At 37.8% G+C, this 19,540-nt stretch overlaps 1 protein-coding gene across 1 annotated transcript in view; it reads right to left on the bottom strand.

Annotated features, from left to right (window-relative positions):
- Positions 1–17,408: 17,408 nt before the first annotated feature.
- The window catches only part of s100p (S100 calcium binding protein P), a 41,685-nt gene continuing 39,553 nt past the window's right edge, over positions 17,409–19,540 (bottom strand). The window contains exon 5 of the mRNA XM_066708854.1: positions 17,409–18,825. Within this exon, the coding sequence (XP_066564951.1) occupies positions 18,541–18,825 (285 nt within the window). The 3' untranslated portion in view covers positions 17,409–18,540. The remainder of the gene's footprint in view (positions 18,826–19,540) is intronic.

The raw sequence follows: 19,540 nt of genomic DNA, 5'->3' as shown, positions 1-19,540 counted from the left end.
TGAGAAACTGTTCTATAGCAGGATTTAAAAACATAAAAATCTTTTTGTTTGTTTGTTTTCTTAAAACAGGTAGAATTACAGAATATAAATCATTTTCTGAAATGTACTTTGCATGTATGGACTGATGGTGGTGGAGCCAGTCACTTTAAATTTTTGAAACAAGCAAGATTTATTATGATTGTGTTAAATCACAGTTGGTGAAAATATATACTGAACAAAAATACAAAGTGACAAGTGTTTGTCCAGTGGTTCATGAGCTGAATAAAAGCTTTGATTATAAAAAAAATAACCCCACCTTGCTGGCTGTCATAAAGCCATGAGACCTCGATTCCCAGGAGCACCACTTTTCCTGTACTAAACCTGAGGGTGGTGTAGTCAGGCATAACCCCTAGGGGGCGCTACACATCTGTATTCCCAGTCATGTGAAATCCATAGATTTTTAACTTCAACTGGCATTACAACTGCGCTGAATAGTCCCCAGCCAGGAGGAATCAATTCATATCAGTGTGAAGAGAAGTGATGCAACCGTGCAACTTTCAAATTTACAGGGTTGATTTTCCCCCATTCTCCCCCATAGAACTGCAGCTCTAAATTATAAGAATTAAATTGAAGTGAAGCCTGGCCCAGACTCCCTTCAGAAGCCAAGACGGTAAAGTATTTTCTCATTAGTACTGATTGGCACTGTGGTTCATTAAATGAGTGTAAATGAAATGACTGCTCTGATGAAAATCAATTCAGCCCAGAGTTACTCCAACCCTAGATGTTCTGGATAATGGCCTTTCAGACTTCAGATTTTGGGATTCTGAAGCTCCAAAGTTCCAAAGTGTGGGATTATTATTATTATTATTATTATTATTATTATTTCTTGGCAGACACCCTTATCCAGGGCGACTTACAACAGAAGTGCAAAACAAAGTGCAAAAATACAGTTAAGTAAAGGCATCAATCATTACAAATACAATTTTCATAAAACATAGCAATACAAAATATAATACATTTCACAACTTCCAATTTACACAGGCAAGTACAGTAGGTGAGGTCATACATCCTGGACAGTAAAGCTAAGTCCTGTCAAGATGTAAAGTCACAGTCAAGGGCTTCGGGAAAGGGTGCAAGGAGGAAAGCAATCAAGAATGCAAGAAGCATAATACTCTGAAGTGCTATCTAACAGGGATTAAAAGGACTAATATTATAAGTACTGTCTGAAAAGATGTGTCTTGAGTAAGTGCTGGAAAGAGGTCAAGGACTCTGCTGTTTAGACTTCGGTGGGAAAGCCGTTCCACCATTTAAGGGCCAGGGATGAGAAGGAGCAGGCTCTGGAGGAAGGGGAGTGGAGAGGAGGCAGAGTTAGTCTTCTGGCACTGGAAGACCACAGTGGTCTGGAGGGGATGTATGGAGAGACAAATGTCTGAAGGTAACTCAGTGCAGTGTGGTCGAGACAGCAGTAGGTGAGGGTCAATGTCTTGAACTGATGTTGGGAGACAATTAGGGCTAGACCAAATCAGTACTTTGACCCACCTGTGAATTGTAAATTATAATATTGTCCCTAATCTCATTTTAATTTATTATCAGAAGCCACTTTCTAATTTACTTTGTAATTTACAATTTGTTGGGTAGGACATTTTGTAAATTTGTTTAGGTATTAGCATGGGTCTGGCCCCAGTCTGTTCATATTAAACCTCTTTATTATCCTGCATCTCCTACTGATTTTTTTAAATTACTGTCCTGTCTCTAAACTATATGTTTCTTGCAGCTTCCTATCTCCTGTACCGTGAAGAAGACTGGACTGTGCTGTGCTGTGTCTTTTTCCAGTGTTGATGAAACAAGGACATTCGTAAGACAGTCGTGATAGTAATGCTTATATATATATATATATATATATATATATATATATATATATACACTCACCTAAAGGATTATTAGGAACACCTGTTCAATTTCTCATTAATGCAATTATCTAACCAACCAATCACATGGTAGTTGCTTCAATGCATTTAGGGGTGTGGTCCTGGTCAAGACAATCTCCTGAACTCCAAACTGAATGTCTGAATGGGAAAGAAAGGTGATTTCAGCAATTTTGAGCGTGGCATGGTTGTTGGTGCCAGACGGGCCGGTCTGAGTATTTCACAATCTGCTCAGTTACTGGGATTTTCACACACAACCATTTCTAGGGTTTACAAAGAATGGTGTGAAAAGGGAAAAACATCCAGTATGTGGCAGTCCTGTGGGCGAAAATGCCTTGTTGATGCTAGAGGTCAGAGGAGAATGGGCCGACTGATTCAAGCTGATAGAAAAGCAACTTTGACTGAAATAACCACTCGTTACAACCGAGGTATGCAGCAAAGCATTTGTGAAGCCACAACACGTACAACCTTGAGGCGGATGGGCTACAACAGCAGAAGACCCCACCAGGTACCACTCATCTCCACTACAAATAGGAAAAAGAGGCTACAATTTGCACAAGCTCACCAAAATTGGACAGTTGAAGACTGGAAAAATGTTGCCTGGTCTGATGAGTCTCGATTTCTGTTGAGACATTCAGATAGTAGAGTCAGAATTTGGCGTAAACAGAATGAGAACATGGATCCATCATGCCTTGTTACCACTGTGCAGGCTGGTGGTGGTGGTGTAATGGTGTGGGGGATGTTTTCTTGGCACACTTTAGGCCCCTTAGTGCCAATTGGGCATCGTTTAAATGCCACGGCCTACCTGAGCATTGTTTCTGACCATGTCCATCCCTTTATGACCACCATGTACCCATCCTCTGATGGCTACTTCCAGCAGGATAATGCACCATGTCACAAAGGTCTAATCATTTCAAATTGGTTTCTTGAACATGACAATGAGTTGACTGTACTAAACTGGCCCCCACAGTCACCAGATCTCAACCCAATAGAGCATCTTTGGGATGTGGTGGAACGGGAGCTTCGTGCCCTGGATGTGCATCCCACAAATCTCCATCAACTGCAAGATGCTATCCTATCAATATGGGCCAACATTTCTAAAGAATGCTTTCAGCACCTTGTTGAATCAATGCCACGTAGAATTAAGGCAGTTCTGAAGGCGAAAGGGGGTCAAACACAGTATTAGTATGGTGTTCCTAATAATCCTTTAGGTGAGTGTATATATATATATAAATATAAATATTTAATTTCCGACCTTTTTTGCAAGTGTCTGCATGGTATATAGTATTACAAAGTGTGTGCTGGCTGTCAGCTATTAATGGGAATGAAGGGAAAGACAATAAAGCAAGGTATACCTAAAGTTAAAATGTAAGGATGCAGAAGAAAAGTAAAATTTTCAATCATTTTTCCAATAGTAGGGCACTGTTCCCAGAAATCATTTGCCTATTGTATATTTAGTATTACAACTGAATATGCACTATTCGACACTTTCTTACAACGTACAACAGAAATTAAGAGCAAAACAATTGCCAAATATCTGTACAAGTTGTGCTTCAGATGCAAGGGGGTCTCGTGAATGCAGGAATTGAACAGCTGTTTGTTACAAGTGATACATTTGTATTGTCGGTAATTTGCAATTTGGCCATCTGTTTATTTCCACCCACCTTTTCAATCCCATATATGTGTGGTGAAACAGTGACTAAAAGCTTGTCAACTCACAATACAGGAAGACTTCAACCAAACCTTAATGTACTGGGCATCTACTTAATTTGAATGTGTCACTGTGCTGTATGTATGTATTTATTGATTCAAGAGGTTTTTGTTGTGTTTGTTTGAAGATATTTCAAGCCTTGATGTTTGTAGTCTAGACTGTTTTACAAGACTGATGCTATAAATGCTGCAGTTAGGAATTGCCTTTTCTTCTGAGATTTTCTCAGGGTCGTGTTACTTACCCTTTCATCAACAAAGCACACATGACATCAGACTCAGTTCAGAAGTGACAAATTGCTAACAGATGTATGACAAATCTGTATTTCAATTGTACTCTTTGGTTTGGGAGCTGAAACATGATGGATTGTTTTGTTTTTACATCATTATTTAATATGCTCTGTGAATGTGTCATCTTTTTTATTGTTTTGATTTTGTGTCATAGATTGCATTTTGACGTTGAGCACCATCTTATAAGGGTTTTTAATTAGATGTGTTGAAGTAAGAGACAGAATACAAGTGAAGGAATTGAAAGTGACATGGGAAATACAATCAACAAGTAATCATCAAGTTTGAAAAAAAATGCATGAATCTTACAAAGCACTTAGATCCCTGGAGATTTTCACAGGCTTATCACTATGTGTTTATTGGAAAAGTAGTTATTTAGTGATGTAGGGTCTGATTACTCCCCAAGGCAAATAGCAATCATTAAACCATCATCAAATTTTAATTTTCACCATTTAGTGAATTAATCATCCTATGTCTTGAATACTGCATTTTCAAAGATTAATACAATATTTTTTAACTGTTACATCTCTGTACAGTATAATTATGACTTAGAATTCACAGATCTGTGCCTATTTTAAAAAAGCAGTATTTTACATTAGTGTTTCAAGAATAATCTATTAAAAAATTATGTTCTGAATATCCAGTTTGCTACATTTTTGTTTAAATTATGTAAATTATCAAAGCAATATCCAGTTTTCTGATTTGCTGGACACCGTGAGTGCTTGTTTGGAATCCTGTGGAAAGCATTCAACAATCATGACACTGCTTATTGAATCGCACACTATTTTATTTTTGCAATTGACTAATTATTCAACTGCTTTACTGTGCACCCCTTTTTGTGTCAAGATCTATCATGTATTAATTCTACACCTTTATTGCTTTTCATAACCTTTATTGGTTTCAGAAATCATCTCTATCACACCGCATACAGCAGAGGGTGCCAGATTGCTATATTAGGATTCCATGGAGGATTCTCCCTGAAATATATATATATATATATATATATATATATATATATATATATATATATATATATATACACCGATCAGCCATAACATTATGACCACCTGCCTAATATTCTGTAGGTCCCCCTTTTGCTGCCAAAACAGCCCTGACCCATCAAGGCATGGACTCCACTAGACCTCTGAAGGTGTGCTGTGGTATCTGGCACCAAGACATTAGCAGCAGATCCTTTAAATCCTGTAAGTTGCGAGGTGGAGCCTCCATGGATTGGACTTGTTTGTCCAGCACATCCCACAGATGCTCGATTGGATTGAGATCTGGGGAATTTGGAGGCCAAGTCAACACCTTGAACTCGTGATTCATCAGACCAGGCCACCTTCCTCCATTGCTCTGTGGTCCAGTTCTGAAGCTCACGTGTCCATTGTAGGCACATTATCCTGATAACTGTACACAGTGAAGTATCACTGGTTTGTGAAAAGGGCCCACTGGGTCATTTTTATCTAGTGCATTCAAGTTATTTTAAAAGTGCTCATCTTGGCAATGTTTCAGTCTGCCTGATGCTTTTGTGTGTAACATGCAACACTGGGGAGATTATTCTCTATTGCTATTGTGAGGCTCGTATATAAAAGGGGAACTTTTCATAAACTGAATGGAGTAGAATATAATGTGTCTGAACCTATCAGTTTTGTTTAGAACAATTAAGCAGAATGCACAGATTGGTTGTCTTGAAGGTTTGCTCACTGTCATACATATAATTTCCCATCAGTGACCCTGTCTTGTATTTTTGCAACTTGAGCTATAGCAGCCTTCTTTATTCTTACAGCATTCTACACAATCCACCCCTCCCACTGCCTCACAGTAGATAAGGTTTCCAGGGAAATGCTTTGCCACAGCCCGCCCTGGTTCCTGACATCAACAGGGGTGACCCTTTGGCTGACCTTTCCATGCTTTCACTGGAAAATAAAACGGCAGGATCTCAAGCAGGAAGAGTTTAAAAAATATATTATAATTTTTTAAAGCAAGCACATTAATAGCAGCAGCCAGCTTCACAGAGCACTGGTATGCCAGAGCTGTCAGGGTTGTTCTGCTAGGTGCACCATATGCTGTGCTTCTGGCTGGGGGTTTGAGTGGGGCTGAGCTGTTATTAATGTTGCACTGAATCAACATCCAGCCCTACTGACTGCCCAGCTCATTAGCCAGTGGTCAAAAAACTTCAGCACAGATGTTAGCATTAAATAAATCTGTAGTCATCACCACAAAGGTGCAGGAAGTTTAAATTAGCTGGGCCCATGGAACTCCTCCCCTCCCCCTGGGTCTGGCTACACAAAAGCGACAGGAAGCTCACTGTTTTCATGTGTAGGCAGGAGCAGCTATTTCCAGGAACAAAGTGAATTAGTGTGTTTATTTTTTACTTGAAAATGAACAATTGCAAATGCTGTGTTTGCGGTTATCGTTTATTACCTTCCGGCTTCATATGCTTTTTTTACATTTTTTTACTTGAATGCAAACAGGTGCTGTAGTTTATTTAAATTTGTTGTGCTTCTGAAGACATTGTGTTGTGCTGTGTTTAAGATTTGGAAGACTCATTTTAGATGGAACCCCTCCTCGCTGGGAGGCCATACCCTTGAGGTCTGTACCACCCCCCCATTTGTTGGTCTGATATCTTTGTTCACTTAGAACTGGCCAGAATGAACAATGAAAAGCAGGTTACACCTAAGAATGTAAGAAATTGGTTAATCTGACTTGTAACAGTAGCAGATGAAATAGTCTGAAAGAGTCTGTAGGTTTAAACTTGTGGGAATTCAGGAACTATTCATACTGTTAGACTCCTGCCCTTTTAAGAATCAAAATCTTCTGGGTTCTTTTGAATGACAAATTATTAATGGTAATGCTTTATAAGTATACAACCCCAATTCTGAAAAAGTTGGGACAGTATGGAAAATGCTAATAAAAACAGAGGAGTGATTTGTAAATGTACTTTAACTTGTATTTAAACAAAAAACGTATAAAGACAAGGTATTTGATGTTTTACCTAATCAACTGCATCGTTTTTTTAAGGTAAACGTTTATTTTGAAATTGATGCATGCAACATGTTCCAAAAAAGTTGGGACAGGGGCAATTTAGTACTAATAGCAATGTGACAAGTTGAAAAAAGTTGATGTGAAACAGGTGAGGCAATCGTGTAATCATAGTATATAAGGAGCCTCCAAAAAAGGCCTAGTCCTTCAAGAGCAAGGATGGGTCGAGGCTCACCAATCTGCCAACAGATGCGTCAGCGAATAATCCAACACTATGAGAACAATATTCCCCATAGACAAATCGGTAGGGTTTTGGGCATTTCACCTTCTACAGTGCACAATATAATTAAAAGATTCAAGGAATCCGGTCAAGTCTTGGTGTGTAAAGGGCAAGGCCAAACACTTCTGAATGCGCGTGATCTCTGATCCCTCAGAGGCGGTTTTAATGTCTTAAAAATCGTCATGAGTCTGTAATGGATATCCTGACATTGGCTCGGGAATACTTTGGTAAACCTTTGTCAGTCAACACCATTCACCGCTGCATCCACAGATGCAAGTTAAGGCTTTACTATGCAAAGCAGAAGCCATACATCAACACTGTCCAGAAGCGCTGCTGACTTCTCTGGGCTTGGTCTCATCTGAGATGGACAGGAATCGTGTTTTCTGGTCCGACGAGTCAACATTTCAAATAGTTGTTGGACAAAACAGCCATCGTGTTCTCTGGGCCAAAGAGGAAAAGGACCAGCACTTTGTTATCAGCTTCAGGTCCAAAAGCCAGCGTCTGTCATGGTATGGGGGTGTGTCAGTGCCCATGGCATGGGTAACTTGCACATCTGTGAGGGCACCATTAATGCAGAAAGATATGTACACATTTTGGAGCAACATATCCTACCATCCAGATGTCATCTTTTCTAGGGACGTCCCTGCATTTTCCAGCAGGACAACACCAAACCATATTCTGCCCGGATTACAAGCACATGGTTGCGTAAGCAGAGAGTGCGGGTGCAAGCATGGCCTGCCTGCAGTCCTGACCTGTCTCCGATTGAGAATGTGTGGCGCATTATGAATCGCAAAATAAGGCAACGAAGGCCTTGTGCAGCTGAAGAAATGCATAATGGATGAATGGGGGAAAATTTCACTTGCTAAACCAACTGGTGTGTTCAGTGCCCAAACACTTAATAAGTGTTATTAATAGAAAAGGTGATGTTACACAGTGGTAAACAGTCAACTGTCCCAAATTGTTTGGAGTGTGTTGCAGTCATCAGATTTGAAATTAATGTATATTTTCAAAAATAAATTAAATTCACAAAGTAAAACATTAAATAATGTGTTAATAATGTGTTTTCAATATAGTACAGGGTGAATTGAATTTTCAAATGACTCTTTTTTTTTTTTTTTTGCATTTTCCATACTGTCCCAGTTTTGGAATTGGGGCTATATAAATATATACTATATTTTAGAAGACACTGGAATGTAGCATAGGTATGTGTCCATAACTCCTGTGGCTAAATCATTTTACTGCAGCCCCTTAATTGTAACAGCAGCATGTAGAAGTGGGCAGTATAACAGTGCATATTAAAGAGCTGTTTCCATAGCCCTGCTAGCACAATATTATTTAATTATTTATTTTAAAATCAGGAATATAAATGTATCTAAGTTCAGCAGGGGTCTCCAGTCCTGATCCTGGAGATCTACAATACAGTACAAACACATACATAAATTGAGAGTGAGAGAGAGCAATACAGATATACTGCTATGGTATCCAATTTTGTGAAAAACAAATGACGCATAGTACACATTTTCTAAATGAATGTTGTTCTTCAAAATTGTGCAAACTGAAGGCTTATAAGAGTAAGATATTTTACAGGAAATGTCAGCAAGAACTAAAAATTAAATATGTTGATTTTATAAGTATTCAGACCTCAGACCAAACTCAATATTTGGTGGAAGCAACTTAATATTAAAGATTAATTTTGATCAGAATTCAACATAAGGAAATTCTTTGTCATCCATTTTTTAAGTATTTTTTTTAAATCTCAGAGAAGCACTGAGGCAGATTATTTATAACTATACTATCATAAGGATTCATGGATAAATACAGTTGCGTATCCTCAGCATAACAGCGAAAGCTTATATTGTGCATGATGTCAGCTACTGGAAGCATATACACCGAGAAGAGCATTGGTCTGAGGATAGATCCCTGTGGCACTCCACACTTAGATTCAAATAGATATGAAGGCTTTTTTGTTTATATTTATTTGGACATATTGAAATCTGTTTGTTAGATAGGATTTAAACCAACCAAGAACAATGCTCAAGAGGTCTATTCAGTTTTTGAAGTGATTTATCAGGATTTGATGGTTGAAAGTGTCAAAGCAACACTCAAGTCTAAAATAACAATAATAACTACACTCTTAGAAGTAATGTGCCGAAATTCTACACAAAAAAAAATGTGTTAATAGTACTATGACACATGTTTGTTTTGTTTTCTACACAACATGTGCTGGGTACTGTCCTTCTTCTAACACAAAGTGTGTTATTTATTTTTAACCACAATCCTGTGCAAATCTCAACCAATCGACTTCCACATAGCCTTCACTCAGGACAGCAGTGAGTGTCTGAACTGTCTACAAAACCTGTTCTGTGGCCATGATATTACGAGAGGTGAGTTTCATTCATTAATTTTAATCCTTAGTTTGTGATCTGTTTGAGTTAATTTTACAATTAACAAAAGCAATTGATTATCGTATTAGTACGGAAGAGCCCTGGGGCCATGTGAAACAAACACCCTCCGAAATTCGACTCGAAATTTAAACTTGTAATCTCTCAACTTCGATTTTAACATGATGAATTCTTGTTATGTTTTTTCTTTGATATGGCCCCAGGGCTCTTCCGTACATTAGATATAACGTGTAGACGATTATTATTACTTTTTTTTGTTTTACGTGGGCGATTCAATTTTTTTAAGGACAGCTTATAGTAGTAGTATAGTAAAAGTTATATACCCAATATCAAAAAATAATATTGAAGTACAATATGCCGGTAATGTAATATTGTAGCGATTCTGAAGCGAGTCCTTTCAGTGACCCGAAACCCCCAGTGCTTACAATGTGTGTTGGAATTGTGTCTCAGGGGGGCTTTAATTTATATAGTGAGATTTAAATAATACTTAATCCTTTAAAAAAACATTGAAAGGGATACATTGTCATGTTACTTCACTTTCAACAAGTACATAGGCCTGCTGTGGTACTAGAGACATCGAGTATCCCTCCCCTCCACACGGGACTACAGAGGCGCTGTGCAGCACATTGAGCCTCATCTGGCCTCACTGTCATCGTAGCAGGGCAGCCCAGCAGCGGCATCACCACCAGCAAGGACAACAATTCATTCAAATTATTGCATTTTTTATATACTGTAGTGACCTTGCCTTCTAAAGGTTGCTAATGAAATAAAGGCACTCGAGGCAGAGTTTTCCAAAACAAAAACTGTTGTTTATTGATCTGTTCAGAGGGGTACTTCCTCTTTCCCCCTCTTTCTTTCAGATTCTCCCCAAAACAACAGAACTGCCTCTTCATTAAACTCCCACTCAACTCAGACTCCCGGCGCGTCACCACGCCCTTATATACACCCCCTATCTGCTGACTTCCTCCCGTCCAATCACTGCTTTCCGGCTGTACCTCCCTGAGACGGGGGGAGCCAAACAGACACAAATACCCACAACATCCCTCCCTAACCCAACACCATAATACCCAGACAGACAGGGTCCCCGAACTGACCCACCCACCATGCATACACACTTTTACATCCCCCCCAACCTTTGGGATGCCCTACTGGCACATACACACAGACACCCGCCAGGATCGCTACAATACTGTACTATGTCTTAGATAAATTGTTTGTGATTGTAATTTTGTTGTGTACTGAATAAATTACTTAATAAGACAAAGGCATCTGCTACATGTTTACAATAGTAATAATTGATATTAAGGTTTCATTGTTTACATTAAACAACTACCACATAGTTTCCTTTGTTAAATTAATATTTTGTTTAGCTTTAATAAGCCAATGTGTTGAGTAATTCTAACATATTACAGTGTTCATGAAATAACACATTATTTGTGCTAATATTCCTACACAAAACCAACACATCTTCTGAGTAAAACTAACCCATAACTGTGTTAATTAAATAACACCTTATTTGTGCTAATATTCCTACACACAACCTGTGTTAACATTAACACAACATGTGTGTCCTTAATCACACTCGGTAATGTGTTAAAAAACAACACATCACGTGGATGTTTTGGTTAACTTGACAGATTGGCATTTAGTACATTTATTTTTTGCAACACGGCAATCTGTAACATCTCAGTTTTTATCGTAAAATGTTTGTAACTTGGATTAAAACAAACAAATAATAAAATCTATATCAATGACTAGCGCTGATCCCAGATCAGTGAGCGCCTCTTATTTTCACGCTTATAGCAAATATACCTCAGAGGTTTGGCTAAATATGTAATATACACAAACACACTAATCTACTATTTAAGTGTCGGCTCGAAGCGTAATGATTTACCTTTTAAAACATGGTGTAATGGGAATAAATGTGATTTTCTTATATTTCTTATATTTCCTCAAGCCCCAATACAGCAATTTTGGTGAAACTCTCTACTTTAAATTGACAGACAGGTTGTGCATTAAATCACAGTGGTTGACGGAGGCCAGGCCCTTAAAGGGGGGGGGCGACCGACATTTTCGGTGCCCCCTGGCGGAACAAATGGCTACTGCAGACAGGTAATTTTATGTTCATAAACCTTTAGTATATTGATGTATCAGTCATGCACGATTGATTTAATAGCGAGTTATAATCATCGTAAGGGGTAATATTACTTTTTACGCACAGTTTTGTTTTCCCATTGAGGAAAAAAATACCACGCTGACGTTTACAGACTCTACTTATGGAGTGGAAATTGTCAGAGGGGAAATGCTTTATATAGAACATGTTTAATGTGCTTTAAAATACCATGACTATTGTTACCGGACTGGCACAAGGCAGTGCAGACTGGGAAGGGGGGGTGTGGTTTAATTAGGAAGTGAAAAGCCATTTGTTAAACAGATCACTCTCACCAACATATGGCCAGGCAGGTAGGGTATTTAATTCGCAGTATATATACAGTATATATTGTTGTTCGAATATCCTCTGCTGGATTGTGAAGGAAGGGCTCTCTAATGTTAAATTTGGCACTATTTTGGAATAATTTTATTTTAAACCATTGTTATATCGTGTATATCTCATTCAGATATACACCAATCAGCCATAACATTATGACCACTGACAGGTGAAGTGAATAACACTGATAATCTCATTATCATGGCACCTGTCAGTGGGTGGGATATATTAAGCAGCAAGTGAACATTTTGTCCTCAAAGTTGATGTGTTAGAAGCAGGAAAAATGGGCAAGTGTAAGGATCTGAGCGACTTTGACAAGGGCCAAATTGTGATGGCTAGACGACTGGGTCAGAGCATCTCCAAAACTGCAGCTCTTGTGGGGTGTTCTTGGTCTGCAGTGGTCAGTACCTATCAAAAGTGGTCCAAGGAAGGAAAAGCAGTGAAAAAAAAAAAAAAAAGTTAATGCTGGTTCTGATAGAAAGGTGTCAGAACACACAGTGCATTGCAGTTTGTTGCATATGGGGCTCCGTAGCCGCAGACCAGTCAGGGTGCCCATGCTGACCGCTGTCCACTGCCGAAAAGTGCCTACAATGGGCACATAAGCATCAGAACTGGACCACGGAGCAATAGAAGAAGGTGGCCTGATCTGATGAATCACGTTTTCTTTTACATCACATGGATGGCTGGGTGTGTGTGCGTTGCTTACCTGGAGAACACATGGCACCAGGATGCACTATTAGAAGAAGGCAAGCCGGTGGAGGCAGTGTGGTGCTTTGGGCAATGTTCTGCTGAGAAACCTTGGGTCCTGCCATTCATGTGGATGTTACTTTGACACGTACCACATACCTATGCATTGTTGCAGACCACGTAAACCCTTTCATGGAGACGGTATTCCCTGATGGCATTGGCCTCTTTCAGCAGGATAATGCGCCCTGCCACAAAGCAAAAATGGTTCAGGAATGGTTTGAGGAACACAACAATGAGTTCAAGGTGTTGACTTGGCCTCCAAATTCCCCAGATCTCAATCCAATCAAGCATCTGTGGGATGTGCTGGACAAACAAGTCCGATCCATGGAGGCCCCACCTCGCAATTTACAGGATTTAAAGGATCTGCTGCTAACGTCTTGGTGCCACAGCACCAGACCACCTTCAGAGGTCTAGTGGAGTAGAAGGCTGTTTTGGCAGCAAAAGGGGGACCTAAACAATATTAGGCAGGTGGTAATAATGTTATGGCTGATCGGTGTATGTGTCATCTACAGGCACCCCATTTATTGTATCCAATCATATGGAATAATAATAATAATATGAATCGTTACTAAAGCTCTGTATATACGAATTTAATGTAGAATTATTATTATTAGTAACCTAAGTGGAAATTAGTATATAAAGTAGTATTAAACAAATGTAATTTAGTATATATATTATTAAAAGTATAAGTGAAATAAGTATTTGTTGTATAATACAGTATTAAACAAATGTATAAGTATTAGTATGATACAGTATCTTATGGTGATCATACAGTAAAAACGTCTTAAAAGCAAGGTAAAATCATAGAGAACATGCTATATTATAGGGAATAAACTGAGATATGTAGGCTTTTTTCTAACGAAGTCTCGTAGTGCAGTTGTGACAAGACTGAATAATATGGAATAAATAACATTACAAATAATCCGTATTAAAGCCATGTATGCACATATTTAATGTAGTATAATTATTATTAGTAGTAGCAGTGGTATAAGTATTATATTATAAAGTATTTATTACAGACATCAAATAATACACGCTGTGACCGCAGTGGGAAATCACAGTGCAGCGCGCAAGGTGCAGAGTATTGCAGAAACAGGAAGGAGGAAGCGAACCATGGCAATCGTGACCGTTGATTGGCTACTGACTGGGCTGTAATTTGCATCAACAACGCTGATTGGCTACCGGCTGTTCAATTGATCTGTTTATGCGCAAGAATCCGTTTCACCATTCATTTCAATGGGAATTTTTGTTTTTTTTAATCGATCATAACTCAATAAATATCGATCCTAGCCGTAAAACACATCTTTTCAGACAGTACTTGTAATTTAGTCATTTACTCTCCTGTAATATAGCACTTATACAATGTTTATAATACTACTTGCCTTGCATTACTAGTACTCGTATTGTTTAATTGTATCTCCCCTATGCTCCCTTCCCCTGGCCCTTGGCTGTAGCCTGCATTTATTAGCTTACAGTCCAGGATGTAAGACCTCATAAATTGTGTAAATTGGAATTTTGTAAAATGTATTATGCTCTGAATTGCACTGTATTATGTGAATTGGAATTTGTAATATGTTATGCCTTGTACTGCACTGTATTTTTACACTTTGTATTGCGCATTTGTTTTGTAAGTCATCCTGATAAGGGCGTCTGCTAAAAAAAAAGAAAATAATTATAATTATAGAAAAAAGCTTGACCACACCACACGGTATTATAATGAACCACTTTGTGAAGTTTGGTGTATATAAGTTAAGAATTGTAGGAGGAGATAGTGTTAGTGTGAATGGCAGCATAATAGTAATAGTAAAGATTTTGTAAGAGAACAATACTCTGCATATTTTCACATCCAAACTAAGTATGTTACCTATGTCAGAGGGCAGAAGGACATCATTAACTTTAGGGCAATGTTTCATAGATATTATTTACGGAGATACAGGTCTGCAGTTGAGTTTTAATTACTTTCTCTAAAAAAATATAGAGAAATGGAAGGTTTGAAATAGGTCTACCGTTCTTAAAAGTATTGGGGTCTGTGTTTGACTTAAAGTGAAGTTTAACTATAGCAAGTTTTAATGAAACAGGTACAGTAACTAAGGTAAAACTGGGGAAAAGGATTCAAAAGTAGGCAGGCACTGAGTAGTTCTTGAAGAGATAGTGGTTCCAGTAGTTTCTATCTGTCTCCTAATATAAGTTATTTTATTATTTAAATAAGTAATAAAGTCATTAATAGTAATAGTAGGTCAAATGAGCATGGACTAGTCTGCATTTTGATTAGTAAGAGTAGCAATGGTTTTAAATAGGAAATGTGGGTTATTGTTGTACATATCAATATCAATTATCAATAATGTTAGAATAATAGGCACAGCATTCAGAAAGGAGTGCCTGTTTATACTGTTTACTTCTATCATTCCATGCTTAATGAAAATCTTGTAGTTTGGTGGCTCTCCATTTACGCCAATTTACAATATTCTAGTTTGAGTAAGCGAGTGGTATTATTAAACCATGGTGAGAATTTATTTTGTATGACCATCTTTGTTTTCAAAGGGGCAACCATATTAAATGTATTTTGAAGAACAGAATTGTAAGTCTCTACCAGCTGATCTGCAGGGCCAGAATGTATTAAATCAGAGGTCAGCAGTGTTTGAGGTGGTGAGATTCTGTACGTTTTTTTAAATGTATTTAATTTGGAGATATTATTTCAAAAGTGATCAGGTAATGGTCCAAGAGGTAATATGTTTACATTTTGAATGTCAGTGCCAAGAGTGATAACTAGCTTAAACGTGATGATTGTGGCAATGTGTTGGACGTCAAAGCCTAGAACATTACAAATCAATTAAGAACATAAGAACATAAGAAAGTTTACAAACAAGAGGAGGCCATTTGACCCATTGTGCTCATTTGGTGTCCATTAATAACTAAGTGATCAAAGGATCCTATCTAGTCTATTTTTAAATGTTCCCAAATTTTCAGCATCTACCACATTGCTGGGGAGTTTGTTCCAGATTGTGACTACTCTCTGTGTAAAGAAGTCTCCTGTTTTCCGTTTTGAATTTGAATTTCCAATTTCCATTTGTGTCCCCGGGTGTGTGTGTCCCTGCTGATCTGGAAAAGCTCCTCTGGTTTGATGTGGTCGATGCCCTTCATGATTTTGAAGACTTGGATCAAGTCCCCACGTAGTCTCCTCTGTTTCAGGGTGAAAAGGTTCAGTTCCCTCAGTCTCTCCGAGTAGGACATCCCCTTCAGACCTGGAATAAGTCTGGTTGCATATCTTATCAAGTTGTATTGATCTATTAGTCTGAACCAAATATCAGGTTAGTGTATGAATACAAATATACAGATCACTGTAAGAAAAAGTGTGAGCCAAGGCAGGCTTATTTAAAGGAATTATGAATGTTGACTAATTCATAATTCCTGTAAATAAGCCTGCAAACCCTTGATACTTGGCTCACTAAAACCCCACTGCATAATATTTGAGTAAAACAATACCTGTTGTTCAAGTATAATGGTTATGAATAAGACACAGTACAGTACAAATACACATGGTCCTGTTTATTTGCAACATTGGTGTTGATTTCAGGACAAAGTTATTCATAATAATGCATTCATTATTGCAACATAATGCAATGTTATCTCATATGTAATATGTAATAATGTAATAATTACTGTGAAATAACACAATGTTAATGCACTATTTTTTTCTCTCTGACGATACACTTTCGTATGATTGCACCAGACCACTCATGAACTCACGATGCTATTCATCAAAGTCTTAACTAACAGCAGTGTTTGGGAAACCCATTACATTTCAAACCTTGCACTTAAAACAATCTAATGATGCTTGTTTGGCTTACATTGATTTTGTAAAAATGTCCCCTGAACTAACACTGGAAAGACAGCATTTGTAGGTAACTAGTTTTGTACTACTGGTTCTGGCTTTAAATACATTTTTGTTTTGAGGACATACAATAATGGGTAATGTTAATTTTCATGAAAGACATTTCACTTGTTTGATCCATAAGAAAATACAAATCAAAACACCAAATAATAAAAATAACATTGCACGTCTTTAGAAACATTAACACATTTTAATACAAATATCTTTATTTTTGTTTATCATAAGTATTCATATATTGAGCATCAGTATAAAAGTAAGTCACTAGGTGGATTTATTTCACAGATAAGCTACCGTGGTTATAACCCCGGTCACCTAAGTTCAAGAGAGTTGGACTGGGATAAAATCAAGACTTAGACCCAGGCTCCAGCAACACATTGCAAGCCCAATTACTTGACAGCAGCTTCCAGTTAGGTAGGTGTGTGTGTGTATGTGGTTGGGGGGTTTGAGACTGATAGCAAACAGGAAGCTGTCATCACTTGGAAATTTAGTCAAAGTGAAGTACATCAGTATATCAAATGGAATGAAGAACAAAAAAATAATAATTTTATTGCAGCATGTCATAATTTCATATATCTGTATGAACATTTTGGAAAATATAAATACTTTGGAATTAATTCAGTAACTTGTGAAAATGGAGCAGATGACGTAAATGTAATGTGTATGATTTGGTAGAATGAAAAACATGTACTGTTTCACATTAAACTGAGACAAACAAATGTCAATTACAGTGACTTTTTAATTGTATTAATAAGCTGTACTGCTCTGTTGCAGTTCATGTTGTGCTTCAGAAACACAGGGTATATTAACACATAATTGTCTTTACCTGCATTTTATAGTGGGGAAACAAATTATAGAATCAAGTGTTTTAATCACTTCTTTGTGGGTAGGGATAAGAATTAGACCTAATTATCCGTAATACTTTAGTGATGGGTGCTGGAAATTTGTCAACATTCCAGTTTTCATACTTTGTCAGTAATGGTTGTGGTAGTGGTTATTTGTTAACAGGCCTTTATGGTGGCAGTGCTGACTGTTGGGATTTGTAACTGTTTTAGGAGTGTGTAGACAAAGTGTGTATTCATACTTCGTCTTTCATGTAAAGTTGACATTTCCAGCCTCTTAAAATGAAGAGCTACAAAGTGCATACCTCCCAGTGCAAAATAGTAACCCGTTTATATCACTGTGTTTAATGGGATTGAACCTGCATGATGGAGCTTGACATGTTAATTTCCTACCATGTGACTCAAAGACAGTTTCTGAATACTTTGGTATCAAAGTCTTTGTAGACCACCCTGAACAAAAACGTTGTGTCCTGTTAACAGAACGTGGATAGATTATTGTGGCAACCTGTGATCAATGATAGGTCAGAAACATTGCCTGTCACTAACTTTCTGTAAGATTTGCTTTCAGAGGAAGGTTACATGGCATAATACAACAGTTGCTTACTTAAAAAATAAATAAAACAGAAGATAATGCTGATCACAAGTCAGAGTCTTTAAAATGTTTGTTGCCTTGTTAGATAGCTTTTTCTTGTATATTCAGCAGTAGAATTTCAGTCCTGTTCTGTTCTGTCTTGGCCTTCCTTGAAGAGTCCCCGTGTAATGAGAGCATGTTGTCAGAACTGAAGAGAGTCTAAATTAAAAAATCATAACTTTTAACCTTTTCTTGATGGAGGAAGGAGGAAGTTGGCAACATATAATTTTAGACCAAAAAAAGGAAACAAAACACAAAACCAAACAAAAACCATGTCAATCCTTAAGGTTCTTTGGTGAAGAGCATCTTATCTTTTCATTTATTTGTTTTTTAAATGAATGTATTCATTGATTTTGTTTATTATGCCTTATTTTTTCCTTTCACCTTTTGATTTTATTGATCTGTTCACAAAGTATGGACAGGTACTGAGTGAGCTTCACCATGGCGATGATGAGAGTGCCTCCTACCAGCATGCAAGAGGGCCAGAAGAGTGAGTGGAAGATTGCCCCCTGGCCATATAGTCTGGTCAGCAGCACCATGTCCTGCCTCTCTCCAGGGTCGTAGTAGCAGGGGAACTGCTGGTGTGACTTCAGGCGCTCCGAAATGTTCATTATTATAGTGCGTGCTACAGTGTAGTCCTTTCGGCATTTGGGAACGTAAAAACACTGGAAAAGATGGAGAGGCTTTTATTATCCTTATTGTTATGGTTATTGTTAATGCCATTATTATTATAGTTGTTCTTATTGGTACTATTATGGTATACACATTGTGCTCAACACTAGCTGTAAACTGCAACACCCCTCCATATTAAAACAGGTGGCCCTTTTGCTCAGAGAATGAAAGAATATGGCTGTGGCAAAACAACAAGCACAAAATAAACTGCAAACACAGATGTACAGAAGGAAAACCAACCTATTCGCAACTTTGTTAGAGGGTGCTAATTTATCTGATAACTTGATCCATATGTTTTCACATGAATATCATCACAAGAATACAGGCTCAGACAATCAGGATTGGTCTGTGCTTTGTTTTACTATGTGTCATTATTTAAATTAATAATAACGTTGCAATTTGAATCAGCCCTGCACCTACAGTGGCTCTCAAAGGTATTCACCCCCTTGGACTTTTCCACATTTCATTGGAACATGAAATCAGAATGGATTTAATCAGGAGTTCTTGCCACTGATCAACACAGTAAATATCCATATTGTCAAAGTGAAAAATATAAGCTGCAGACTGTTCTAAATTAATTACAAATACAAAACAGAAAATAATTGAATGCATAAGTAATCACCCCTTGTACTATGACACACCTGATTGAGCTGTGGTGAAGAATCCCCTTTTTAATTACTTGTACAAGAATCAGACTGTGGAGTAGAT

Source organism: Amia ocellicauda, chromosome 7 (assembly GCF_036373705.1).
Source record: "Amia ocellicauda isolate fAmiCal2 chromosome 7, fAmiCal2.hap1, whole genome shotgun sequence".
NCBI lineage: Eukaryota > Metazoa > Chordata > Actinopteri > Amiiformes > Amiidae > Amia > Amia ocellicauda.
The sequence above is the reverse complement of the archived record's forward strand: the minus strand, read 5'-3'. Positions and strand labels throughout refer to the sequence as shown.